Source organism: Mustela erminea, chromosome 10, assembly GCF_009829155.1.
Source record: "Mustela erminea isolate mMusErm1 chromosome 10, mMusErm1.Pri, whole genome shotgun sequence".
NCBI classification, from domain to species: Eukaryota; Metazoa; Chordata; class Mammalia; order Carnivora; family Mustelidae; genus Mustela; species Mustela erminea.
In genome coordinates, this window is record NC_045623.1 from 90,020,558 (window position 1) to 90,046,752 (window position 26,195).

General features: G+C 51.4%; 2 protein-coding genes across 7 annotated transcripts; one reads left to right on the top strand and one right to left on the bottom strand.

Moving 5' to 3' along the window:
* Positions 1 to 945: 945 nt before the first annotated feature.
* On the top strand, positions 946 to 10,487 carry KDF1 (keratinocyte differentiation factor 1). 6 transcript variants are annotated; one of them, XM_032301755.1, is made up of 5 exons: positions 946 to 1,245; positions 2,448 to 2,603; positions 6,927 to 7,994; positions 8,447 to 8,521; positions 9,073 to 10,487. In XM_032301755.1, exons 3-5 carry the CDS (start codon positions 6,959 to 6,961, stop codon positions 9,153 to 9,155), a joined length of 1,194 nt encoding a protein of 397 aa, XP_032157646.1. In that variant the 5' UTR covers positions 946 to 1,245; positions 2,448 to 2,603; positions 6,927 to 6,958; the 3' UTR covers positions 9,156 to 10,487. The 6 variants fall into 6 exon arrangements, with proteins under 6 accessions (XP_032157646.1, XP_032157648.1, XP_032157644.1 ...); XM_032301753.1 differs by having other exon boundaries at positions 1,230 to 1,306; positions 2,448 to 2,616; XM_032301752.1 differs by having other exon boundaries at positions 1,230 to 1,306.
* Positions 10,488 to 10,925: 438 nt separating this feature from the next.
* On the bottom strand, positions 10,926 to 25,140 carry NUDC (nuclear distribution C, dynein complex regulator). The gene is made up of 9 exons (XM_032301758.1): positions 24,922 to 25,140; positions 22,761 to 22,838; positions 14,091 to 14,294; positions 13,936 to 14,001; positions 13,007 to 13,126; positions 12,736 to 12,930; positions 11,793 to 11,876; positions 11,592 to 11,710; positions 10,926 to 11,202 (listed from the first exon to the last, which is right to left on the bottom strand). Exons 1-9 carry the CDS (start codon positions 25,000 to 25,002, stop codon positions 11,151 to 11,153), a joined length of 999 nt encoding a protein of 332 aa, XP_032157649.1. The 5' UTR covers positions 25,003 to 25,140; the 3' UTR covers positions 10,926 to 11,150.
* Between the last annotated feature and the right edge of the window lie 1,055 nt (positions 25,141 to 26,195).

Genomic DNA, 26,195 nt, shown 5'->3' on the forward strand with positions numbered 1-26,195 from the left:
ATCTCTCCACATATCCTTGATCTCACTTTGCATCCATTATCTTTTTTAATTTTCCCAGCCAGAGAGAGGTATTATTATCTCCACAGATAGGCTTAGAGAAGGAGAGTGTGTTGCCCAAACTCACACGTTTTTTTCCCAACTGCCTGAACAAATAATTTCCCCTTCCTTCCTTATTCTGTTTCCACATCTGTAAAATGGGAATGATAACACCTAACCCACCTCACAGACTCGTGGGAGGATTAAATAATACTATGCAAGCATGAGTCCTGGAGCTGCTCCTTGAACATCACGTGTTCAAAAAAAAGAAAAGGAAGAAAGTCATTTGTTTATTGGTACTGTTGTTATTATTCTTTTGGAGAGCAGGAACCCAAGAGAGTCTGAGCCCTGACTTCTTGCCACCCAGTGATGGTCCCTCTTCCAGAGACTCCATGGGATGTGGTAGTCATGGTAGTCTGTGGCTCTGTGATATGTCTTTCAGGACTGGACAGTCCAGCCCCCTCCTCCACCCTGCTTCTAGGCCCCAGAATAGAGATAGTTGATCTTCCCTGCAGACTTTCCCAAACGGAGGTGAACTGCGCAGCTGAGCAGAGGACGCACACCCCCTATTTTGTCTCAGGGCAAAGGAAAAACTCGGGGAGCCCAGCGGTTCATTCAATCGAGAAAATCTGCTGAGCACCTAGTATGCGCCCGTCCTGCACTGGGCAGCGGGAGCATTGGGAACAAGACCAGACTGTGTCCTAAAGTCAGAAAAGGAGGAGTCACAAGACAAGAAAACTGTGTGCTGAATATTATGATAACGAAGTAGGGAGAACTGTTCTATATAACAGGAAACCAGACAGGCCTAGGGGCCAGGGAAGGCATCCCAGGAGATACACACCCTTGGAGCTGCGCCTTTAAGAGCTGGCAAGAGCTCCCCAGGTGCTCGCAGACTGCTCGGACTACCTGCCCATTCAACGGAAGAGGAGACTGAACCGCCAGCGTCGGTCTACCCTGCCAGCGTCGGTCTACCCTGCCCGCCTCACTTAGCCAGACCAGGCTGAGCACCGCTTGGAGGGCGTAGACACAGTGCGCGAGCCAGGCCTCAGGCCCCCCACCCCTACCCCGCCGCCACCCTCGGCGCCCAGGGCGGGGCCTCAGCCCAGGTGCGCGGCGGCGGCGGCGGCGGCAGAGCTTCGCGGAGGGAGGAAGTGTGTCCCCAGCGGCGGCCCGTGCCGCGCTCCCGCGAGACGCTCACCTGCGCTCCAGGTGAGCGGCGAAGGGCGCGGGGGGAGGGGCCGAGCCGGAGGCGGCTCACCTGGCGGGACAGGTAAGCCCCGCGCGGGCCCGTGGGGGCGCGAAGCACGGCGGCACTGGTGTGGAGAGACCCCTGAGGCTGCGCCTGGGCGGGGGAGGGTCCCGGGACCAGTTCCTCGGGCGCCACCCTCCCACTTCCGGGGTGTGCGGGCCCGGCCTAGGAGCGGCCCGAGCGGGCGCCGGGGCTGGGCGGGCAGAGTGGGGTGGGAGGGCCGCGGTCGCCCTCAGGGCTCCGCTGGCTGGGGGCGGGAGCCGTGCTGGCCCGGGGAGGCAGGGTCGGGAGGGGGCGGGAGACCGTGCACCCCCGGAGGAAAGATGTCAGGTGGGGAGAGGGGCTGCGTCTGCCCGCTGGCGGAGGGCCGCTGCAGCTGGAGAGGGTGGTGCTCGCCCCGAGGGCCCTGCTGGTGTAGGGGCTGTGCTGATCCGAGGGGCAGTGCCGGGGTCTGGTTCTCCCGTGCCTCGCGAGTAGGTGTCCCCGGATGCCGGAGTCACAGGCTGAGCCCTCGGGGCAGGAAATAGAGGGTGCGGGGACTCCGGGTGCGAGAGCAGAAGGCTGTTTCTCCGAGCAGGGCTGGGGTGCCCCTCTCGGTGGGCTGTGCTAGACTGGGCTAGGTACAGGGGTGGGGCCTGTCCTGGGGACCTTGGGAGGAGGGGAATAGTACAGAGACAGACCCGTGTGTGTGTTCTCAGGGACTAGGGAAGGGGGAAGACCATCAAGAGAAGTTTGCTGAGGGTGGGTTAGGACCTTTTGACTCTGAGGAAGATCCCTGCAGCGACTTGGGGCGCCCAGCTTCCAAGCCCCTCCCACTCCATGCACCACACCAAGCAGCCTGCACAGAATAACTCGTTTAAACCTCAGCAGTGGCCCAGGAAGATACTCCTCTTTTCTCTTGTTAAAGAGGAGAAGACTGAGGCCCAGAGTCTTGCTCCAGGCCACAGTAGGAGCGGGGGCCCTGCCTTCACTCAACCAAGTGACCAGTGTTCCTAGGGCTTGGGAGGTGGGGACAGCAGCAGTTAGGGGAAGATAGAACCTGAAAAAAATGGGCTGAGATTGACTTCAGGAGGTTTCTGGACCTAGAGGGGGAAACTGAGAGGAGCTATTGTCCTTACCCTAGGTCTTGCTCCCCACTTCCCTCTGTCTCACCCCATTCCAGGTATGTGGCACAAAACAAAGTACATGGGCTCCAGAGTCTGGCAGACCACAGCACAAATCCTGTTCCATCCCTTTCCAGCTCGGTGTCTCTGGGCAAGTCACTTGTGAGCTTCTGCTTCCTGATCTGTAAAGTGGAGATACACTACTTCCTGAGCAGGTGTGACTGTTAGGTAAAGTGAAAGTCCTCTTGGGTCGGAGCCTGTTTCTGGCCCATTCCCTGCCATTTCCCCAGCATTTAGCACAGTGCTGGACACATGGTAGTGTTCAATAAATATTTGGTGGGTGAATTTAATGAATAGTAGCAAATCCTTAAGCCTTGGAGGTAGAGAAGGAGTGACCCAGACCATCATCAGTAACCCCTTGATGTTTTTAGAAACCCCAGGTCCCCCAGAGCTCAGTGTGGTTCAAACAATGTAGAGACACCCAACCTCCTCATCCAAGGCCTGAGCCTAGAAGACTCAGGGCTTCCTCTGTGGTCTCCATGGGTTCAGACTTGTCCATGGAGCTGGCAGCTGGCCAGCTTGCCCCCTTCCTTCCAAGTAATAGATGGGATGAGGTAGTGGGTAAGAATCTGGGCCAGGCTGCTTGGGTACAAATAGTTGTGTGGCTTGAACAATTTATTTAACTTATCTGGGCCTCTCGGTGTATAGTAACAACAACAACAACAATAATACCTACAAATAAGGTTGTGAGAATTGGTGGGGTTTTTTTTTTTTTAAGATTTTATTTATTTATTTGACAGAGATATCACAAGTAGGCAGAGAGAGGAGGGAAGCAAGCTCCCTGCTGAGCAGAGAGCCTGATATGGGGCTCGATCACAGCACCCTGAGATCATGACCTGCGCCAAAGGCAGAGGCTTAACCCACTGAGCGATCCAGGTGCCCCAAGAATTGGTTTAATACATTCACAGCACATAGAACAATGTAAGCCATCAATAATTAACTCATTCACTAGAATGCAGATTTAGGTCTGCAGATTAGGTAATTTTGTCTCTTTTACCACTGTATCCACCAAATCTAGAACAATGCCTGGCATTCAGTATGCCCTCACTAAGTATTTGTTAATTAAGTGAATGAATGATTCCATACTCACCCCCCAAGGCAAAGGTTTTAAACCACTGGCCTGTCTGGATCATGAGGGACTTCCAAGTCACCTGTTAGAGTCTCTGTGTACACACTTTTGGAGAGGGGATTTCATCCTTCTTCCCTGAGCCTGCTGCTACTCCTAGTCTGGTCAGCCTAGAGCCTAAGTCCTTTTTCTTCCTACCCAATGGTCCTGATTCTACTCCGAGTTGACACAGAATGTGTCGGTCCCCTGAAGCACTTACTGTACCCAACCCTGTTCCAACACCGAGCCAGAAAGCAGTCAGACACAGTCACAGTCCCTGCCCCTTGGGGTCATATAGGCTTATCTTCAAACAGTGGGTTCAAGGCCAACCCAGCTGACAGAGCCCAGCAGAAAGCTGTGGGGAGAAGGGCTCCCATCTGCTTGGGGAGCTGGAGGGGTCTTGGAGAAGGAGTGAAGAATGGGGTCAGGGGAGTGAATTCTATAATGGCAGGCATAAAGAACTCCTGTATCCTCTTACCAGCTGCCCTGGCTAGCATTCCTTCCTCCCTCCCTTACTTCCTTGAGACACACGCATCTTCTGATTTTCTTGGGAAACTTTTGAGATTAGCTTGTTGACATCATGCTCCAGTGTATACTTCCTGAGACTAAGAACGTTGTCTTATATAACCGTAGTAATCAAATTCAGGAAATTTAACATTGGCATATTACTGTAATATACAGTCTACTTCCAAATTTTACCACTTATCCACATTATCCAGTATCCAATTTCTCCTCTTGATCCAGGATCCAATCCAGGATCACACATTGCATTTGGTTGTCATTCCCTTAAGTTGGACTTTTCTGACATCTCTTCATGATTACGTTCAGGTTATGCATTTGGGGTAGAAGTACTTCTTAAGTGATGTGGTTTCCTTCTTAGTGCTGAGTACCAGGAGGCACAGGATGTCAGTTCATCCCTTTACTGAGGATTGTTAACTTTCGTCGTTTGGTTACAGTGGAATATGCCAGGTTTCGCCAGATTTTTAAAGTTCTCCCTGGCTGCAGCAAGTAGAAGGGAATGTAGGTGGCCAGAACGGGAGCCTTGATAGTACCTGGGTGAGAGATGATTTAAAGAAGTGACATTTAGGGGCGCCTGGGTGGCTCAGTGGGTTAAGCCGCTGCCTTCGGCTCAGGTCATGATCTCAGGGTCCTGGGATCGAGCCCCACGTCGGGCTCTCTGCTCAGCAGGGGGCCTGCTTCCCTTCCTCTCTCTCTGCCTCTCTGCCTACTGTGATCTCTCTCTGTCAAATAAAAAAAAAAAAAAAAAAGAAGTGACATTTATTTGTCCAAAGCACATTGTCTGTTCGAGCCACAATTGGGACTAGAACACAGATCTCCTGATGTCTACTCCCAGGCTCCTCACACATCACCAGTTCTGGGACCCCAGTGCCATTAAATCAGGGATAAACAGATAAAGAATCAGTGTTGCAAAAAATCCAAGTTGTTGTATGGCAGATCCCTACATGGGATCAAGAACCTTCCGTACATGACTACATAAGGTTCTCTGACTCCCTTAGGCATAGTTATTCATTCCCAAAATGCCTCATATAACCTACATGTCCCATCTTAGGAGATTTTAAGCATCTGTTTTTCCTACAAAACTATGAGTGAATCACAAGAACAGGGTCTGTAGTTTATTCATCTGTGTATGGTTTTTTTTTTTTTTTTTAAGATTTTATTTATTTGAGAGAGATAGAGAGAGCACAGCAGGGCGAGCAGCAGGCAGAGGGAGAGGGAGAAGCAGGCTCACTAAGCAGGGAGCAGATGTGGCGCTTGACCCCAGGACTATGGGACCATGACCTGAGCCAAAGGCAGATCATCCGTGGTTTTACAGTGCCTAACGTGGGGCCGGGCTCCGTGATTATGGAATGAATGAAGTCTTCACTCTGAGCTTGCTAGCAACCAAGTCAAGAAGGAAAAGAAAGTGTATTTTGTGGCTTGGCTTTCTTGTCTAATCAAAGGAAGCAAAAGAATGCTTGGTGTTAAATATTGCTAGGAGAGCAAATCTCACCCCAACTGAAACATTGACAGGGGAACTGTCACATTCCCATGACTGATTTGAAGGCAAAGGGGAAGGGAAGGTAGTGATGGTCAGGTTCACATGGAAAGCATGTGTTGAGAGCCTCAGAGACTCTGTTGGGTGGGATTACCAACAGAGGGGATAAACTGAGGGAGACCATTCCCCGGAAAGGGAGATCTCTGGAGATTTTTCTTTTCATGTGGTAAAATGTACATTATATAAAATTTGCCACTTAAAATGTTTTTTTACCACGTTAACCATTCAGTCCTGCGGCATTAAACACATTCACATTGTTGGGTATTGTTTGACCACCGCTATCATCCATCTCCAGAACGTTTTCGTCTTCTTAAAGTGGAAATCTACCCATTACACAGTAACTTCCCATTTGCCCCTGCCTTCAGCCCCTGGCAACCACTGTTTTACTTTCTTGTCCTAAGAATTTGTTCTAGATATTTCGTATAAGTGGGACCATACAATATGTGTCCTTTGTGTCAGGTTTCTTTCCTTTAGCATAATGTCCCAGAGCTCATCGGTGTTGTGGCACATATCAGTCTCACTCCTTTTTAGGGCTGAATAATACTCCATTGTAAGTATATGTGGCATTTTGTTTATTCATACATCTGTCAGTGAACATATGGGTGGTTCCTACCTTTTGCCTATTGCAAATAATGCTGCTGTGTGGACACTGGCATGCAAATGTCTGTTTCGGTTCCTGCTTTCTGTCCTTTTGGGGGACTGCAGGCAGGGATGGCGGGCCCATGTGGCAGTCCTGTGTCTGATTTTTGGAGGCACTGCTGTGCTGTCTGCTACAGCCACACCATTCTCCAAGGGCTCCTCCATCCCCACGTCTCCAGTGCCTTTCATTTTCTGCTTTTTCAATGGTAGCCACCCCACTACATCCCTGGGTGTGAAATCTCAGGACACTTTTTAAATTTTTTAAAATTTTTATTTAAATTCAATTAATTAACATGTAATGTATTTTTCATTTCAGAGGTAAAGGTCAGTGATTCATCAGTCTTATATAATACACAGGACATCTTTTTAAAAGATTGATTTATTTATTTGAGAGGATGGCAGAGGGAGAGGGAGAGAGAATCCCAAGCCGACTGTGCACTGAGCATGGAGCCCGACATGGGGCTTGATCCCAGGACCCTGAGATCATGACCTGAGCAGAAATCAAGAGTCAGACGCTTAACTGACTGAGCCACCCAGGTGCCCTGTCCCGGGAAATTTTGAAATGTAGGTTAGACCAGAGACAGAATTTCTTCTTTGGAGAGGGAGGGACGCTAGGTGAGGGTTCCTGGGCCTAACTGCACCCTTGAATGTGACTCCTTCCTGGCCTCTCCTCCCTAGGTGCCTGGCTGCAACAAATCATGCAATGAGCCATGCCCCGCCCTGGACACCCCCGCCCATCATCTGGGCCCCCACGCTTGGGACCCTGGGAGCGGCCAACAGAACTATGCGTGGAGACTTTTGATGAGCCATCCCAACCCCCACCAAGCCGCCGCACCCGCAGGCCAGACCCCAAGGACCCTGGCCACCATGGGCCCGAGAGCCTTACCTTCATCTCCAGCTCTCCTGAGTCTGCTGCTGAGCCCCCGGCCTGCTGCCTGCCCTGGAGACCGTGGGTGTGGGACTGGTGCCGGGCTGCCTTCTGCTTCCGCCGCTGCCGGAGTTGCCTCCAGCGATGCGGGGCCTGCATGCGGGGCTGCAGCCTCTGCTTGTCTGCTGGCGACTCCCCTGAGGGGGCTGCTGAAGCCAGCTGGGCCAAAGAACACAATGGAGTACCCCCCAGCCCCGATCGCGCACCTCCCAGCCGGCGGGACGGCCAGCGGCTCAAGTCAACCATGGGTAGCAGTTTCAGCTACCCTGACGTCAAGCTCAAAGGCATCCCTGTGTATCCCTACCGCAGCACCACCTCCCCAGCCCCTGATGCGGACTCCTGCTGCAAGGAGCCACTGGCTGAACCCCCACCCATGCGGCACAGCCTGCCTAGCACCCTCGCCAGCAGCCCTCGTGGCTCCGAAGAGTACTACTCCTTCCATGAGTCGGACCTGGACCTGCCTGAGATAGGAAGCGGCTCCATGTCCAGCCGAGAGATCGATGTGCTCATCTTCAAGAAGCTGACCGAGTTATTCAGTGTACACCAGATTGACGAGCTGGCCAAGTGCACATCAGACACTGTGTTCCTGGAGAAGACCAGTAAGATCTCGGACCTTATCAGCAGCATCACCCAGGACTACCACCTGGATGAGCAGGATGCCGAGGGCCGCCTGGTTCGCGGCATCATTCGCATCAGTACCCGCAAGAGCCGAGCCCGCCCGCAGACCACAGAGGGCCGCTCCGTGCGGGGTGCAGCCCCTGCTGCTGCCCCTGACAGTGGCCACGAGACCATGGTGGGCTCAGGGCTCAGCCAGGATGGTAGGTGGGGTTCCCTGTGGCTGAGGGACAGAGTGGAGGAGACTCTGGCCAAGGGAGGGCTACACTGGGTGGTTGGCCACTGTGGGTCCACCCTCGGCCAGTCCCTGCTCTCCTTTGTCCTCTCATGTCCCCTAAGAGGCTCCTCTGTCCCCTGGTACAAGCTGCCGGAGTTTGCAGGCCTAGCCTGGTTAACAGATCCAGGATCCCATATGAATTTAGACCTGGGCCCTGGCCTAACCAAATCCCCCACCCAGACACCACTACGCACACGCACACGCACACGCACATGCACACGCATACGCATATGCTAGTTGTGTCTTTGTTTTAAATATTGTTTCTCAAGCCCGGCCCAGGTGTAGATGATCCCTCCCTCATCAGGCTGGGAGCTGAAGTTGGGGTTAGGGTTGAAAGGATGTGATAATGACCACTGCCCCCTCCTGTTCCCTCCCTAGAACTCACAGTGCAGATCTCCCAGGAGACCACTGCAGATGTCATCGCCAGGAGGCTGAGGCCTTATGGAGCCCCAGGTTTGGTCCTGACCTGATGAGTACAGAGAGGAAACTGCCCTCGGGCCTCCCCTCCACGCCCCCCCCCACCCCTGCCATGGCCCTCTCCCAGCTTCCTCTGGGGATGCGTGGGGATGGGATCAGAAAGGAACCAGAAGCCTGAGCAGCCTAGACCCCATCCTGATCCTACAAGCTGGCTTCAAGGGTTCACCTGGGAGATATTCAGGGGGCAGGTGCCCAGAGGTTGCATCTGAGCCCCCCCGCCAGTCACTGGGGAGGACAGTGTAGGGCAGAGGCCATGCACTGGAGCTGAAAAGGCACCCTGTGTGCCATCTACTGCTGCCGCCGTGGTTTTCAGAGACCCCAGGAGTGGGGTCATTCCCCTTTGACAGACAGCAAGGCTGGGGCTCAGAGAGGTCAAGAACCTGAGTGGGATCCAGTCAGGATCGGACTGAGATCAGACTGACCCACGCTTGAGTCCTACTCCGCTCCTTGACAGGCTTCTCCCTGTCCGTGGGACCTGGATGAGCTCCTTCCCTCTAAGCCTCTGTTTCCTCTTCCCTTCCCCTCAGGATACCCAGCCAGCCACGATTCATCCTTCCAGGGCACAGACACAGACTCGTCAGGAGCACCGCTGCTCCAGGTGTACTGCTAACCCTTCTGGGAGAAGTAGAGCCCACAGCCAGAAGAGGGGAAGCAAGCCCCCCTTTGGAGGAGGCTGGGTCCCCTGGCCCCTCCCACTTCAGCTGACTGGTTCCTGGACCATGTGCATTTCACTGAGCGACGGGTGCCCACATCACCCTGGATCCCTCGCTGGCCTGACCCCTGCCTGGGCCTGTTCCTTCCTGCCCACGGTCTTCAGGCAGCCTGGATCATGGAAGGCAAAGACTTAGAGGAGTTACCATCTGGGACTGAATCCCAGCTCTACTGTAACCAGTCAAGCAAACTCCCCTCTCCCCAGGATGAGGGTAGCACGTGAGAGGGTGACAGTTCAAAGCAGCTTATCTTAAATGGATTGGGTTGGGGGGCAGGCAGGGCCTCTTGTCTCAAATTCTGTGGGCAGTGCCCACTCCACATTATGTTCTATTCGTTCTTGGCTTATGTTCTATATGCTAACATGACAGTAGTTTCAAGTACAAAGATAGTAGATGACTGCCTGGACATCTCGGCTGTGATAATGCTCTTTCTGTCCAATCTGCTTGACCGATACACAGAGCAAGAGACAGGATAGAGCGCCCAGCCTGCCTTAGTGTTGTGGGGTCAAAGTCAGAAGACTAAAATGAGAACAAGAATGTCCACCTCTCAGGTTCACTGAATTCCAGTGAGCCAGTTTCTATAGTTTACGTACCTGAGAAAGGTCTGACAAGTGGTTTCTGTCATTGTTCAGAGGTTCTTCTAGGTAGGCCTACCCGGACCCCTCAGTTCACCCAGTTCACTGCCTACAGCCTGGCCTGCTTCTCGCCATCCCTGCAGTTGCCCCAAATCCTTGAGGATGGGTCAGCCCCCTCCCAGCCTCAAATGAGGCTGCTTCCACCTCTCCCTGGTTCTGATAGAGCACTGCAGTCTACTGGGACCTTCTTGACCTTCCCAGTAACCCTGGAGTGGGGTCAGGACTAGGAGGCTGGGGCTCAGAGGGGTCAAGGAACTTGTCACACAGCTAGTAACTGGCCCTGGACCTGAAAGCTGGCCTCTTAGCAGTTCTGCCCCAAAGCTGGCAAGCTGACCTGCTTGAGGCAGAAGGAGGTCCCCGTTTGGACACAAGCCCAACTGGGTTCAGAAAAATCCTACTTAGCTACTCCTCACATGCACGAGTGTCTGTCCTCAGCAGTGAGGACAGAGCAGGCCCACAAGCCCATTCTTGGCTGAACGAATTAGGTGCCCACGATCCCTACCTACTCACCTATAGCTCCCATACCTTACCTTTTTATTGTCCCCACAGGCCCTTTTGGGAAGTGACAATTAGACAAACTACTTATCCAGCTCCCTATCAGACACACAGGACGGTCCCCTTGGGGTCTGTAACAAGGCCCCAGTGCTAGTGACAAAACTGGCCCTTTGCTTTCAGCTCTATCATGCATGTCAAGGCCTCTCCAAGACTCAGAATGTCCACAGTGAGAAATGGTCTTAGAGATGAAAATGGAATCAAGTCCAGTTGGTCTTAAATTTTGCTGAGTGATGCGCCCCTTTAAGAATATGACAATATATTCTGGTCCGTGTAACCAGAAAAACTCACTTTTGCTCTGTCACACACAGACTAAAAAGCCTTGTTTTAATTCTCCCTTTAAGTAATGAAAAACAGCCCCAGAGAGGTCTAAGGCCTTGCTCTAGGTCACATGGCAGAATCTGGGCTAGAAGCCAAGCCCCCAACAGCAGCAAGAAGAGAGGCCTGTTCCCTGGGGAAAGGCCAGAGGGAAGAAGAGACACAGGTGGAGTAAATAGTTTTAATGTGTAACAGCAGGCCAACCGGGGAAGATAAGACACCCCCCAACAAGGCCCCAGCCCTTCTCCCATGATGCCCTAGGACCAGTGTGCCTGAGCCAGTCCCATGCCTGCCCCAACCCCGAGGCCCCCAAGTCCCAGGGGAGGGTAGGAAAAGAGGATAGATGGCTGGGGGCTCAGCCCCAAGAGTTCAGGGAGGCAAACACAGGGCCTAGTTGAATTTGGCCTTGGAAAAATCCATCTCCGGATGCTGATCCATGAACCTGGGAAGGGAAAGGAGGAAGAAGGTAAAACAGGCCATCCAGTCCTGTGAAGTTAGCCCCTTTCTCCCAGCCCCTCAACATCAGGTCTAATTTCTTTAGAACCCTGAGCAACTTGGAGCCAGGCCCGACAGTGGTAGGGCCTCAGGATCTTCTGTAGGTGGCAATGACTGTGTTACCCCTTCCCACCCAGAGGTACCTTTGCCCTCGAGATGACCTCAGAAAGTGATTAGGGTAGGCAAGCTGCGGCTATAAATCCATATACTTGGCTGGCTTAACCCAGAAGGGAAAAGGCAACTCCTGTCTCCTACTCAACAACCCACTGACTGTCACCCAGGTCCAGGCCCAACACCGACCTCTCCCAAGCCCACCCCCATCTCTGCCTTGCTCACTTCTTCAGAATCTCCTGCTTTTTCTGCTCATCCGAGGTGGGCAGCCCCATGGACTTCTGCCTCTGGTCGTACATCATCTTTTCCACCATGCTGCGGGTCTCACTGTCCAAGTCTGACAACTAAAGACAGGCAGAAACAGGGACAGGTGAAGCTCTGGGACCACCTATGCCCTCCCGCCCCCCACAACCAGCCAGAGCTCACCTTGGAGTTCTCAGGGTTGATCTTCTTGGTATTGATCTCAGGGTCACTGGACACTAAGCGGCTCCACCACTCCATCTTGTTGATCTGTGAGGAGGGGAACCACCGGGGGACTGGAGGTCGCTCCCTCTGTGCCCTAGGATCCACCCCTCAACCTTTCAAGGACCCAACTCGCTCCCATCCACATCCTGCACCAGGGACCCACAAAGACCTGTGTAGGGACCTAGGATGCAGATGGGCAAGGCCTCTCCCTTCCCCAGTGGCTGGGGGAAATGGACGAGACGGTCACAGATCAGCGTCACTGGGGCAAAAATCAAGCACGGGGAGCTACTCATCCAGGGCAGAGAGCGAGAAGTTAGAGCGGCACCTGGGCTGGGCCAGAGGGACACACAGTACACCTAATGAAAAAGCAGGGCAGGGATTCCAGCTGGGAGGATAAACAAGTACAAGGGAACAGAGAGGTGACAGAGAGGCAGGTAGGCTAGGCCAGGCCTTAGGGAAGCCTTCCTGGGACCCATGACACTTTAGAGAGACATTTATTTACATTACGTGTACTGCCCCATCTCTGAGGGGAATGACCATGACCGGAGGCCTTCCGAGGACAACTCGCTACATTTTGTCCCCTGCTCTCTCCCCAGCATTTAGAACACTCTGGCATGTAGTAGGTATTCATGTATTCGCTGAACCGAATGCATGTACAAACCAAAGGAAGATGGTTTGGTCCCAAAGAATTTCCATCTTGATTCCACCCCTACCTAGAGAGAGGGGGCTGGCAGATCTCTTGAGCTGCCCTTTTCCTGACTCTAAAATGGGACAGACCTATATTAAAAATCTTGGGCAGACTAAACATGTCCGCCAGACTCCCCCATATGGTCCCCAGGTGAAATGAGCAGACACCCGCCCTCCTTTTTCCATCAAGACGCAGAGGAGACCAGGCCGTTCGCACCTTCTCCAGATGCACTGTCACCACCTTGCCGTCCTCGATGAGCCACGAGCTCTCCTCCACCTTCACCTCGTTGTACAGCTCCCCGTCAATGACTGCTGGCTGTCCCTTGAGGCCCACCCGCAGGTGCCGCCGATGGATGTCCACTACCACATCCTTTCCCTTCAGCCGGAAGTTCACACGGAAGGGCAAGGCCAGCTGCACGAGGCAGGAGAAGTCAGAAGGAGCCCCAGGCTGGCTCCCTAACCTCCCAACCCTCACCCCAGTCACTCACGTCCAGCTCGGACAAGGTCTGCGTCCAGCGGTAATTGGGCAAGTCGGCCCCGTTGCCAAGGTTAGGCTTCAGTTTCCCTTTGTCTTTCTCGTCCTCCTCCTCCTCGTCCTCCTCAGCCTCCTGCTCACAGTTGGGGTGCTCAGTTACTTACCTGACACAGACTGCACCCCACTGAGCCAGGCCCAGGGCTGGCACTAGGCATACAGCCGCAAGATAAAACAGACCCAGTCCCTGCCCACTCCATGGCCCACTGAGAGCCACTGGTTACAAAATGGTTCTGATCGCTGCCTGAGAGGAGCAGCAGGCCATGTGACAAAGGACACAGCTGGGGAACAGGGACAGTCAGAGATGGACCCATAGAACCTAGCTCGAGATTCAAGCCAAGGGACTTGGAAAGAAAGCCCAGCCCAGAACAGAAGGTCACAGGGTAGCCATGAGCATGGCGGTTCTAAAACAAAACCAGGCTGCCCGACGATTAATTCTCTTCTGTCTGTAGGGCTGAGACACTAAGTGTCAGACCAGAAACTCTGGAGAGCCAAATCAATGTCCCAAGGATTGTTTAGGAAGCTGGACTTGTGTCAGAGGGAGGAGCCCTGAGGGGTATATCCCCCAGATGTATCAGAGTAGTCCCCCCACAACAGGGCCAGGCTGGGCACACAGACCCCAGCCCAACCCAAATGATACCTGTCCAGGCACTGCCCTCTGGCTCTTGGGCTTTCCTACCAAGGCTTTAAGGCCAGCGGATTGTTTCTTTTAAACCTGGTCCTGTGGTCCAATGTCTATGAGCGGGATCTGAAACTTTGGGGAGGACCCCCAAAGCTAAGGGAGAGGGTATAGGGGGAGGCAGGCATTCCAGAGACAGAGAAAGGCCAGAAAGTGCCAGGAAGTTCCCAAGCTGACAAGCCTCAGGCACCCCCTATGCCTCTCACCTGCTTCCCCGGGGAGCCGAGACTGCCGTTCTTGAGTTGGGCCTCGTGATTCTCTGCATCCTTTTTCTGTGGCGAAAGGCACAGCAGTTGGCAAGAGAATCCTTGCTGCCAGTGCCCACGGGGAGGGCGTCAGGGATGGGGAGGCCCGCGCATACCTGGTCAATCTCCAGCTGCAGCCTCTCTGCCTCCTCATCAGTCAGCTCCTTGATCTGGGGCCCAGAGCTCTCGGACTTGGCCTCCTTGGCCAGCCTGGCTGCCCGCTCGGCCTTCTCCCGCCGGTCAGTCTCTTGCCGAGCTCTCTTCTCCCGCCGGGCCTTCTGTGCCAGCTGATTATGGTGGTTGAAGGTCTGTGTGATGAGCTGGGGAAGGGAGAGAAGGCGATGAGGCACTGGAGCTCTGGCTGGTGGCCCAACGCCTGGAATTCAGTCCCACCTCTATGCACTGGATGCCTGGGCACGGCACTGTACTCGACCTCGGTTCCTCATTTATAAAATGGGGATCACACTGTACACACCGGTCTCAGAGCTGTTATGAGAATACCTGCAAGTCCCTGGCGGGATAAATAGTGGCTATTTAAAAAAACAGTCTAGGGGTGCCTGGATGGCTCAGTTGGCTAAGTGTCTGCCTTCGGCTTAGGTCATGATCCTGGGGGTCCTGGGATGAGCTCAGCAGGAAGCCTCCTTCTCCCTCTCCTTGTGCCTGCCGCTCTCCCTGCTTGTGCACTCACACTCTCTCTCTGTCAAATAAATAAAATCTTTAAAAAAACAAAACAGGGGCGCCTGAGTGGCTCAGTGGGTTAGGCCTCTGCCTTCAGCTCAGGTCATGATCTCAGGGTCCTGGGATCCAGCCCCACACTGGGCTCTCTGCTCAGTGGGGAGCCTGCTCCCCCCACCCCGCCTCTCTGCCTACTTGTGACCTCTCTTTCTGTTAAATAAATAATCTTTTAAAATTAATTAATTAATTAATTAAAAAAAAAAAAAAAAAAAAACCACAACAAGAAAATCAGTCTAGTGACTAAAAACACAGACAGGGAAGGCGGACAGGCTGCGTTCTCAACCAGGCTACTGTATTTTTGGCAAAGGACCCAGCCTGGAAGCGCTTCAGACTTCTCATCTGCTTGGAGTCCCTCCTGACAGAGCTGGGCTGTTAGAAGCTGAACTCCTGAGCTCGCAGCCCCGCGCAGCCCCGCGCAGCCCCGCGCAGCCCCGCGCAGCCCCGCGCAGCCCCGCGCAGCCCCGCGCAGCCCCGCTCACTGCTCTCTTCCCCGCACACCATCTCCAGGACAGCAGACCCAGCACCGCCCTGACCTGCCATATCAGCAGGGAGCCAGGGAGAGCTTTCTTTTCTTTTCTTCTTTTTTTTAAAATATTTTATTTATTTATTTGACAGAGAGATCACAAGTAGGCAGAGAGGCAGGCAAAGAGAGAGGAGGAAGCAGGCCCCCTGCCGAGCAGAGAGCCCGATGTAGGGCTCGATCCCAGGACCCTGGGATCATGACCTGAGCTGAAGGCAGAGGTTTTAACCCACTGAGCCACCCAGGTGCCCCCAGGGAGAGCTTTCTTGAGCCAAGAGGCTAGAACCTGCCCTCAGCCTGCAAGCTATCAGTATCGAATCCCTCCTCTTCCACTGTGCCTCCCCAGAACGCTTCCAACTCACATCCAGCTGCCACTGTCACTATCTGGCTGTGCAGCCTTGGACCAGCGAAGGACTCGGACAGCTTTTAAGCCCGATCTTCTCACCTGTCATGAGGATCGAACACGACAGACGCTTACAGAGGCTGGCCCGGTCCCGGCCAAATCACAGCCACATTCAAAGTGTTAGCTTCCCAACATCCCTTGCCTGACTCAGGCTAACCCAGTGTCAGCGGGTTAGGGGTGGAACAGGTACATTCCATGCTATAAAAAAACAATGGGAGAGATGGCTCACCTGTTAATACCGACCGGTCTCCAAATGTGGTTCCACTCCAGACCTACTGAATCTGGGGTAGGGCTCAGCATCCTATTTTGTTTGTTTGTTTGAAGATTTATTTATTTGAGCGAGAGCGTGCACACAAGCACGCGAGCATAGGTAGGAGGCCGGGGGGAGATAGGCAGAGGGAGAGAGAATCCTGAAGCAGACTCCCCACTGAGCACGGAAATTGACGGAGGAGCCAGAGTTCCCATCCCAGGAGCCAGAGTTCCAGACCTGAGCAGAAATCAAGCGTTGGCCGGGCCACTTAACTGAGAGCCACCCAGGCACCCTGACAGTCTGTATTTTTAACAAGCCCTCCTGCCCACGTCTCAAGCAGACCAGAAGAGTCATACCTAGACAGCAGGTCCCAGACCACTCCGACCTCTGTGACCCTAAGGTCATCACTCTGTGCTTCTATTTCATTATTTTCAAAAAGCAATCTTGCATAAGCTGTTCTTTGCCTAGAACGTCCTTGTCCCTACTCCCAGGTCATCCGGCCATCTCCTGCTCACCCTCTAGGACCAGCTCCAGTGTCTCCAGAGCCGCACCTCCTTACCTTCAGCAGGCCCAGGACACACCCAACTCAGGAGACCCAACCATGTCTACCCACACACCTGGAACAGGCCTTGCAGGGCACTCACCACAGGATCAGTGGTCAATTTACCATCTTCCAAACATCTCTGAGCCAGAGTGGGAGGGAGGGAAGGGTCTCCAAGAGCTGAGAGGCCTGCATGGGGCTCAGGGTCACCAAAGTCACCCATGGGCTCCTAGACCTAGGTTCTGGCAAATGTCCCATGGCTTCTCATTCATTTGGTGCCAATTCCTCTTGTTACCTCGGAACTCCCAACTTCATGCCATACTGGGGTAGTTCCATCCTCTGCAAGGCTAACGGGCACCAAAAGCATCCCCTAAATCAAATGGGTTGACAAAATGGAGCACATGTGAAACAGAAATGAGTCACCCGAAGGCCATTCTGCTGTCAATAGAATCAGTCATGAGACAATTACGCCAGCGGAGGCTGTTCCACCACAGGGCCTTGGTCCCAAATCCCTAATCGGGAAGACCTTGAACTCAAGCCATTTGCCAACCAGTGGTCACAGGGAGGCGGGCGCAGGGCCCTCCCCTCTCCCAGATCCAGTGAATCATGTTACATCCCATTTGTCCTGTTCCTTCCTAACTCCTGGAGGTTAGGTGAGGGCAGAGCTGAACCACCAGGCACAGTCAAGGCCAATCACAGCAGACTCTGACCCCTCCTCCCAATCTCCTCCTACCAGCTTTACCCAGGCCCAGGCCCAGGCAGAGACCCCTGAGGGCATGCAGCCTACTCTGCGATGCCAACTGGCAGGCTGTCGCAGAGCCAAGCATCGGTCACTGGACACATCTTCGGGAACCACAGCCCAGCAGAGTGGGGAAGGGATGAGGACAGTTGTACTAGTTCTAGAAGACAGGCCCCATACCCAAACACAGGCTTTCCCTGACCTAGGCTAGGTGATCGGGGAGTAAAGAGTGGTTCCCCCCAGCCTGGCCAGGAGAGACAGGGAGATATTAAACCTGAACATGGCAAGGGGGGGGGGGGCGGGGGCAGGGTGTGTGTGTGTGTGTGTGTGTGTGTGTGTGTGTGTATAACACACACGAGAGACAACACACTCCTGTTCTAGAACTTCATATGAATGACCTCATTCAATAAGTACTCTTAAGTGTGTGTCTTCCTTTAATAGGCTGACCAATATTCCACTAGATCAATTACACATATACATGACACTCTTTACTCATCCATCAGCAGAAGCTTGAACTGCTTCCACCTCTCAGCTCTTGTGCACAGTGCTGCTGTGAACACGGGTGTACAAATCTCTCAAGAACCTGCTCTCAGTTCTTTTGGGTATGTACCTAGAAGCCGGATCACTGGACCATACAGTAGTTTTATTTTTAATTTTTGAGGAAGCACCATGCTGTTTCCCATAGCAGTTGTACCATTTTGTATTCCCATCAATAATGCACAAATGTGCCAATTTCTCTGCACCCTTGCCAATACGTGGGATTTTTCTGCTTGTTGTTTTTTTTTTAATAGAAGCCATCCTAATGGGTGTGAAGTGATATTTCAGCATGGCTGATTTGTTATTTCCCTGATTAGTGATGTTGAGCATCTTTTATAATAAAAAATTGGGGAGCACCTGGGTAACTCAGTGGATTAAGCCTTTGCCTTCAGCTCAGCTTATGATCTCAGGGTCCTGGGATCGAGTCCTGCATCAGGCTCCTTGCTCAGCAGGAAGCCTGCTTCCCTGCCCTCCCCCTAACCTGCCTCTCTGCCTACTTGTGATCTCTGTCTATTTATGATCTCATAAATAAAATCCAAAATAAAAATAAAAATAAAAAAATTTTAAAGAGCCATAATAATTCACTTTTACCAGAAATATCTGAAGATTACCCTATTTTCCACATCCCTGTAAGCAATGCTTTTTGTGGGTCTTTTTATGCTTTCATCAGCTTGGCAGGAAAAAAAGGAATCTCACTATTTCTTCTAGATTTCCTAGATTACTAGGAAATATGCTCTTTGGGTCTTCTCCTCTTGGAATTGCCTAACTTTCTGCTTATCCTTTTCTTGTCAATTTATAAGCTCCTGCATATTAAATTAGTCATTAAATTTTCTGTCCTCTGTAGTGAACATTTTTTCTAAATCTACTGTTTTCCAATTAACTTTATATGTCTCTTTTGCCAGACACACACAGTTTTCAACGTTTGAAGAGGCAACAAGCTACCTTTTCTTTTATAGCTTCCAGGTTTCTAATTTTGCAAGGCCTCTCCCACACAAGATCATATGGTTTCCTAACTTTCCTTACCGGACTCTTCTTGGTCTGCAATTTATTTTTACATATGAGTAAAACAGATGGTATACTTGTAGTTCTTTACAGATAAATAGCCAGTTGTAGCAGCAACGACATATTCAATCATTCTTTGCCTACAGAACTGAATTACTACATCAGACGTGTACTGAATTCTCATATGCTAGACTTTTTCTAGGTTCTCTACTCTAATTCACTGTCCCACTTTTCTCTTCCTATGTCAATAACATACTGATTTCATCATTACGGCTTTCCTCAAATCCACAATCCCTTATCCTGAATTCCCAGCCCCCAAAGCTATAAAAACCATGAAAAGTGTTTTTGGACTTACCAGTCTGTGGCCTGAAGGTATTTATAGTCCTCCTATCTCCCACTTGGTATGAATATTGATACATATTTCTCTACAGAAATACTAATGCTTCATTACAGGATGCCTCTAACTCACGTAGCATATGCTACATACATTACTGCACTGTAACAAATTACTCTGTGTATAGTATAAGTCTTGTATCACTTCCTAAAATCCAAAGAATTCCAAATCCCAAAATACATCTGGCCCCAAGAGGTTCAAAAAAAGGAGCACGGGGGTGCCTGGGTGGCTCAGTCAGTTAAGCATCTCTCTTCGGCTCAGGTCATGATCCCAGGATTGAGCTTCACACTGGGGAACAGGGAGCCTGCTTTCTCCCTCTCCCTGCCACTGCCCCCCCCTTGTGCTCTCTCTTTCCCTCTCGCTGTCAAATAAATACAATCTTTGGAAAAAAAAAAAAAAAAAAAAAAAAAAAGACCATGAACTTGGTGCGCCTGGGCAGCTCAGCTGGTTGGGAGTCGAACTCTTGATTACAGCTCAGGTCATGGTCTTGGGGTCACAAGATCAAGCCCCGCATCAGGTTCCCCACTGAGTAGGGAGTCTGCTTCTCTACCTCTTCCTCTCCGCCCTCTGTCCCTTCCTTCGTGCACTCTCTTTCTCTCAAATAAATAAATCTTAAAAAAACACACCATGGGGACGCCTGGGTGGCTCAGTTCGTTGGGCAGCTGCCTTCGGCTCGGTCATGATCCCATCCTCCTGGGATCAAGTCCCAAATCGGGTTCCTTGCTCAGCAGGGAGCCTGCTTCTCCCTCTGCCTCTGCCTGCCACTCTATCTGCCTGTGCTCACTCTCTCTGTCAAATAAATAAATAAAATCTTTCAAAAAAAAAACCACCAAACACACCATAAACTTGTATACTCAAACACCAGCCACTTTATCCACATGACCTCTTTTTACCCTCACAACAGCCCTATGAGATAAGGATTAAGACCACTTTACAGGGGCGCCTGGGTGGCTCAGTGGGTTGAGGGCTCTGCTTTCGGCTCAGGTCATGATCCCGGGGTTCTGGGATAGAGCCCCGTGTCGGGCTCTCTGCTCAGCGGGGGGCCTGCTTCCTCCTCTCTCTCTCTCTCTGCCTGCCTCTCTGTGATCTCAGTCTGTCAAATAAATAAATATATTAAAAAAAAAAAAAAAGACCACTTTACAGATAAGAAAATATGATTCACCAGTGTCACAAAGTTGCTGGGCGGGGAGGTGGGTGATGGACCAGGGACTGGGATTCTAACTCACATCTGGCTGACTCCAGAGCCCATGCTCCTAACCACTGCACTTGAAAATGATGTAGCTGGTGGCCTGCACACAGTAAGCACGCAATTTAAAAGTTATTGTGTTACAAATGGAGACCAGGTGGGAAGGCTGGACAGGTTTTTGCCTGCCCCTGAGTCGGACCAATTTTCTGGGGAACAGCTTTGGTTCTAAGGAACAAAGAACCAAGGAGCCCCCATCCTAGGTTAGTCCCCACTTAATGCTCACATCCAGCACACATCCAATGTACGGCAGCTACCATCATCCCCAGACTTTTTTTTAAAGATTTTCTTTATTTATTTGACAGAGAGACAGAGATCACAAGGCAGCAAGAGGCAGGCAGAGAGAGAGGGGGAAGCAGGCTCCCCACCGAGCAGAGAGCCCGATGTGGGGCCCGATCCCAGAACCCTGAGGTCATGACCCAAGCCAAAGGCAGAGGCCTAACCCACTGTGCCACCGAGGCACCCCAAGATGCCACTTTTTAAAAAGATTTCATTTATTTGCAGGGGGGCAGAAGGATAGGGAGAGAGAGTCTGTCGAGCAGACTCCTAGCTAAGCACAGAGCTCAATGTGGGCTCCATCTCATGACCCCGAGATCACGATCCAAGCCAAATCCAAGAGTCGTGGACACTTAACCAAAGGAGCCACTCAGGCGCCCCAATACCTCTTCTTTGTATCACTCACCTCTCTCCCTTCATGCAGCTACCTCTTACTCATCCTTCAAACTTCAAGCACCACTGCCTCAGAAAGTCTCCCTTGAACCCCCATCCTAGGTTAGTCCGCACTTAACGCTCCCAGGGCTTTTCCCTAACTCCCATGACTTCCATGTTTTGGGGGCAGGGGCAAGGTGCTGCACCGTGAGATCCATGAAAACAAAAACCACATCTGTATTCACCTCTGTAATCCCAAAGGAGCTGGTATAATACCTACCACAAACAAAGCATTAAGTGTCTGATAAATATTCATTGAATGAATGACTATTAGAAGGCAGTCTTGGCCACTGAAAAACAGGAGGGGCTGAGCTAACACAGAAAGAACATTGGAGCCAGAAGGAGCCTACAGGTAGGTCCTTCTTCCATTTTGCAGACATAGAGACTGAAAGAACCACAGTACCAATGGGAAATCAACCAACCCACATAGCTGGGCCAAGATCCCAGGACTCTCCACTCCCAGGCTACTGTGTCCATAACAGAGTGGCCTCAGATCATCAAGACAGTATAGAACATTCCAGCTTGTCAGATCCCTGAAGCCACAGAAAGCAGTTTTCAAAGTGTCTCTTCCTTGTCACCATGTCTCTGTGAGTGAAAACAAGTAACAAGGTCCTAAAAGTCCTTCAGTGAGGTAACATCTTCATGACTTACCAATCTTCAAAAATATAGCTATAACCTAAGGAATCAAAAGGAAGTTCAAGGTCTCAAAGCCTGTAGCACAAAGCACAATACCCAAATCCATGAACTTCGGGTCACAGTGCCTGGGAAGATTGGAACTGGATGGCTTTAAGTTTTCCTGCATTTATTTTCTTTTTTTTTCCCTCTTTTTTTTTTTTTTTTTAATTCATTTGACAGAGATCACGAGTAGGCAGAGAGGCAGGCAGAGAGAGAGTGGGAAGCAGGCTCCCCGCTGAGCAGGGAGCCCGATGTGGGGCTAGATCCCAGGACCCTGGGATCACGACCTGAGCTGAAGGCAGAGTCTTTAACCCACTGAGCCACCCAGACACCCCCTGCATTTATTTTCTAAGCTCAATTTCTAACATGCCCACTCTCATCTCAGCTAATCAGATAAAACCTCCTTGATGCAAAAGGAACCAAGAAGTGTGGTGTCAAGGGCAGAAGGCAGTTTTACAACAGAGTCTGGTTCCAACCCTGGCTCTTCTACAGCTTAGCTCAGGATTTTGGACAAAGTCCCACAGCCTGGGTGGCGCAGTTGGTAAAGCATCCACTCTTGGTTTCGGCTCAAGTCGTGATCTTAGGGCTGTGAGATCGAGCCTAGAGGCGGGTTCTGAGCTCAGCCAGCCAGTCTGCTTAAGACTCTCCCTCACCCTTGGCCCCTCCCCCCAGCTCATACATGTGCATATGTGCACACTTACTCTTGCTCTCAAATAAATAAACAAACCTTTAAAAAAACAAACAAACAAACAAAACAGACAGACAGACTTTGGACAAAGTGCCAAACACTTTGAGCCAATTTCTTCATTTGCAAAATGGGAATAGTAACACCTGCCCTACTGAAGCCACCGAAGGATCATAGGTAAAGCGCCTGGCAAGGAGAAGGGCTTCAGTACATGACAGTTTGCTTCCCTTCTCCAACTCTTCACCCTTGGCATTTTACTCCACTGAAGGTTATTACCATGCCAAGGTAAGATCAGGTGAGCTTTTCTTCTGAAGAAACAGAGGTTCCAAAGGGACCACAGGCTCCAACACTCACCTTCTCTGCCATTCCTTCTTCTCCTCCAACAAAAAAGTCTGTTTTGCGTCGAAGGAAGCTGAAGAAAGTGTTGACAAGCTGAAAGACAGAAGGAAACCGAAGCTGTGGAGATGCCATTATCAGGAACCCCTCAAGTGCACAGAAACCAGATTCTAGTCCAGGAGGGAGCTCGGGACTGGACTGTTTCACCCTGAGCCTCTCATCTGAGGAGACAGCCTCCCCAACAGGCCCGACCTTAGTGACTTCCACTAGGAAGCCCAACCTTATTCAGATCGCCCAAGAGACAGATTTTTCATTTCTCCTGCGTATGTGTACATGCATTTCACATTCTTTGAGGTGCTAGAAATAGCCTAAGGATATAGAATACTCCTCTGCATCCAGGGCTTGAAACACCTAGGCCCGGCTTTCCTTCCAGGTACTAAAAAGTCCATCCAGACTGGCACTGCCTGAGTTACTAGGGCAGAGCCAAAGAGGGGAGCAAATGAAGCCACTTCAAAGGGTAAAACCAACGAACTCTGGCCAGTTAACCAGAGTATTCAAGTGGGTAGGCACATGGGTTTGAGTATCAGACCGATACATATTAGCTGTCATCCTGGGGAAGTTTCTTAACTCTAGAACAGAAATAGCAGCAGGACCCATTTCTAGGAACCTAGTGAGGATCCAGTGAGACACTGGAGGTGAGGGCCTTGAGCAGTGTCCCACCCAGAACAAGAGACCTCCTGCCAGAATGTACTCCTCACACCTAGGTATGATGAACTGTGGCTTCTTCATCCCCAAAGCTTGGCACCAGATCTGGCTCGGTGCATATGCTCACTAAAACTTCTGCTGAATGAAAAGATCTAGTGGTGACCTAGAGTTAGCATATACAAGCCCTTTTATTTACTCAAACGAGTGGTTCTAAGGCTGATGCTAGAACTTAATCTTCATGGTTGAATTTCTACTTTTAGATACTTTTTTGATTCACTCAAAAACGCACTCCCAAATCCAATTTAGGGTCAACAATTTAGGAGGATGGGGGAGGGAATCTTTACACACATGCAGATTAGTAACTCTGCCCAATTCAAAGGGTTTGGGAGTCCTCGGTTTCCACCCAGACCTGGGTAAAAGAATGGGAATGGAAAGCTCAAAGAAAACATGTTCCCAGTGAGATAAAGAATCAGCAATAAACTGTGGAAAGCAAGTGGGCCTAAGGAATGTGGTCCTAAGTCAGGAACACGGTGGGTGATTTTGAGCAAGTTCCTTTGGTTTCTTTTCAGAATGAGAGTTCTTGACAGGCTTTCCTACTTCTAACTTTCCATGTTTTTGGTCCAAAACACCAACTCCATAGAATCTATACCAGTTGGTCTATGTGTTACTGTGTGGTCAGTATGCACGATTATGCTTTTGAAAAGCTCTTTTCAAGCTCCATCAGGGCAAGGACAGACTTCTGCTCGCATCTATATACCTAGGACCCAGTCCGGGGAGTGTCTGGAACATTACTGACAACTCATTACTGTCCTTCACTTCAAGACACTACTCTCCTCACTACTCAGAAAATAGGAGATTCATAGCTCTGTCTCAAAGACAAAGGAACTGAGCCTTGCAGATGTGCAACGGTCCCTTGTGGGTAGGTGGTGGAAACAAAGTGTGAACCCAGGCTTCCTATTCCCCATTCAAGGCCTGAAAGGACCACGTGCTAACATCACCCCCCCCACCTCCACCCCACCCCCCACACGCACATTCGTCGGCTCGGTCTCAGTCTTGATAGATGCAAATCCCGAAGTCTAGGATGGTTCATCCTAAGAAATGCTCTTCGGGGGCGGCCATCAGAGAGGAAATGAGGCCGGAAGCATGTGTAAAACTGGGGGACCAGCTACGGGGAGCGCTGCGGGATTTCCAGGGCCGCGTTCGGAGACGCAGGAGTTGCTAAGACTCCTTAGCCGAGTCTTAGTCAGTTGCTAAGACTCCAGTGCGGCGCCGGAGGCCCGGGACAGAAGTGCGGTGGGGAGGCCAGACCGGAAGCTGGGACATAGTGGGAATGGAGGAGGATCACAAGAACCCGCGAAGCCCTAGGGTGGATCTCGGCCCCCGAAGGCAGGGAAGTGGAGTGAGGGTGTCTAGGGCCGCGCGGGTGGGCGAGCGCGGCGACACCAGGCAAGGCCGACGCCGCGCGGGCGGTTACCTCCTGCACGCCGCCCTCGTGCTGCTGCGCCATGGCCAGCAACATGCCGTCGAACCGCTCCTCCTCCTGCTCTCCGCCCATCGCGCCTGCCACTAGCCACGCTCCGAGATCCTAGCACCTCACTCGCGTCCCGCGCTCTCCCGGTTCCTTCGTGTCGTGTCCGGCCCAACCGCTCCAGTCGTCCGCCTTCCGCAGCGGAGCCGGAAACACGCACGCGCCGCACCGCCCAGGCCCGCCTTCTCCCCCTCTCTTCCCGCCTCCCTCCCGGCCCGCGACCAGTGACTGCGCGGCAAACAGCCCGCTTCACCCACCATTGGTCGACTCGCTGAGCCAATCGACGAGCGCGTCCAGGGAGGCGGTGGGCGGAGCCCAGGGTCCCGGAGTTTGGCGTGAGTTGCTATGGTCACCAGATGATTGGAGCTTTCCAGAAAATCCTGAGCTACGTTCTGGTGGAGTTGAAAAAAAGGACAAACGGCGCTTCTGCCTCTAGAGTAATTTACCATTTTATTGAACGGTGGAACTGAAAATGTCTTTAGTTATCTCCTCCAATGTTTCCATGAGGCAATGGAGGCCCAGAAAGAAGGCTGAAGTCTGAAGGATAGCCTACCTCTGTCATCATCGCCAGGATCAGCTTCTTGGAATTACAAACTGTAGAGTCGCGCGGGCCTCGGTCTTGAAAGCGCTCCGTGCTTGGTTTTAATGTTCTTCTGATGCAGTGCTGAAAATCTTAATTTTTGAACAAGAGACAACACGTTTTGCACTGGGCTCTGCAAATTATGTAATGGTTGCTGTATATGACCTTCACCTTTATTAATGTGGGGGACATGTCCCAGCTATCTAAGGCCAACCCCTCCATGTTTGCAGTGAATTTAATCATCTTAGTCTTGTTACTATCCCCCCCCTTTTTTTTTTAATTTAAAATTTCCTGCATCACAAATTTCTTCTGGATCATTCCCTTCAACTTACAAACATGCTCTAATGTCATTCTTTTTTTTTTTTTACTGTTCTGTGACCCCCTTTTCTCTTTCTACCACCACAATTTTCAGTTCTCGTTTTCAGCAAAAGTTGAAAACATTGCTATACTTATCTTTTCCCTTTGTTACCTTCCATCTTTCCTCAGTTTATTCTAATTAGTTATTTCTGAAAAGACTAGCCAAGGGTACAATGACCTTGTGTTGCCAAAGCCCATGGACCACTATTATTTTCTTCAACTTCTCAGCTGCATTTGACTTAGTTTACCCCTTCTAGAAACATTTGGCGGGGGGGGGGGGGGT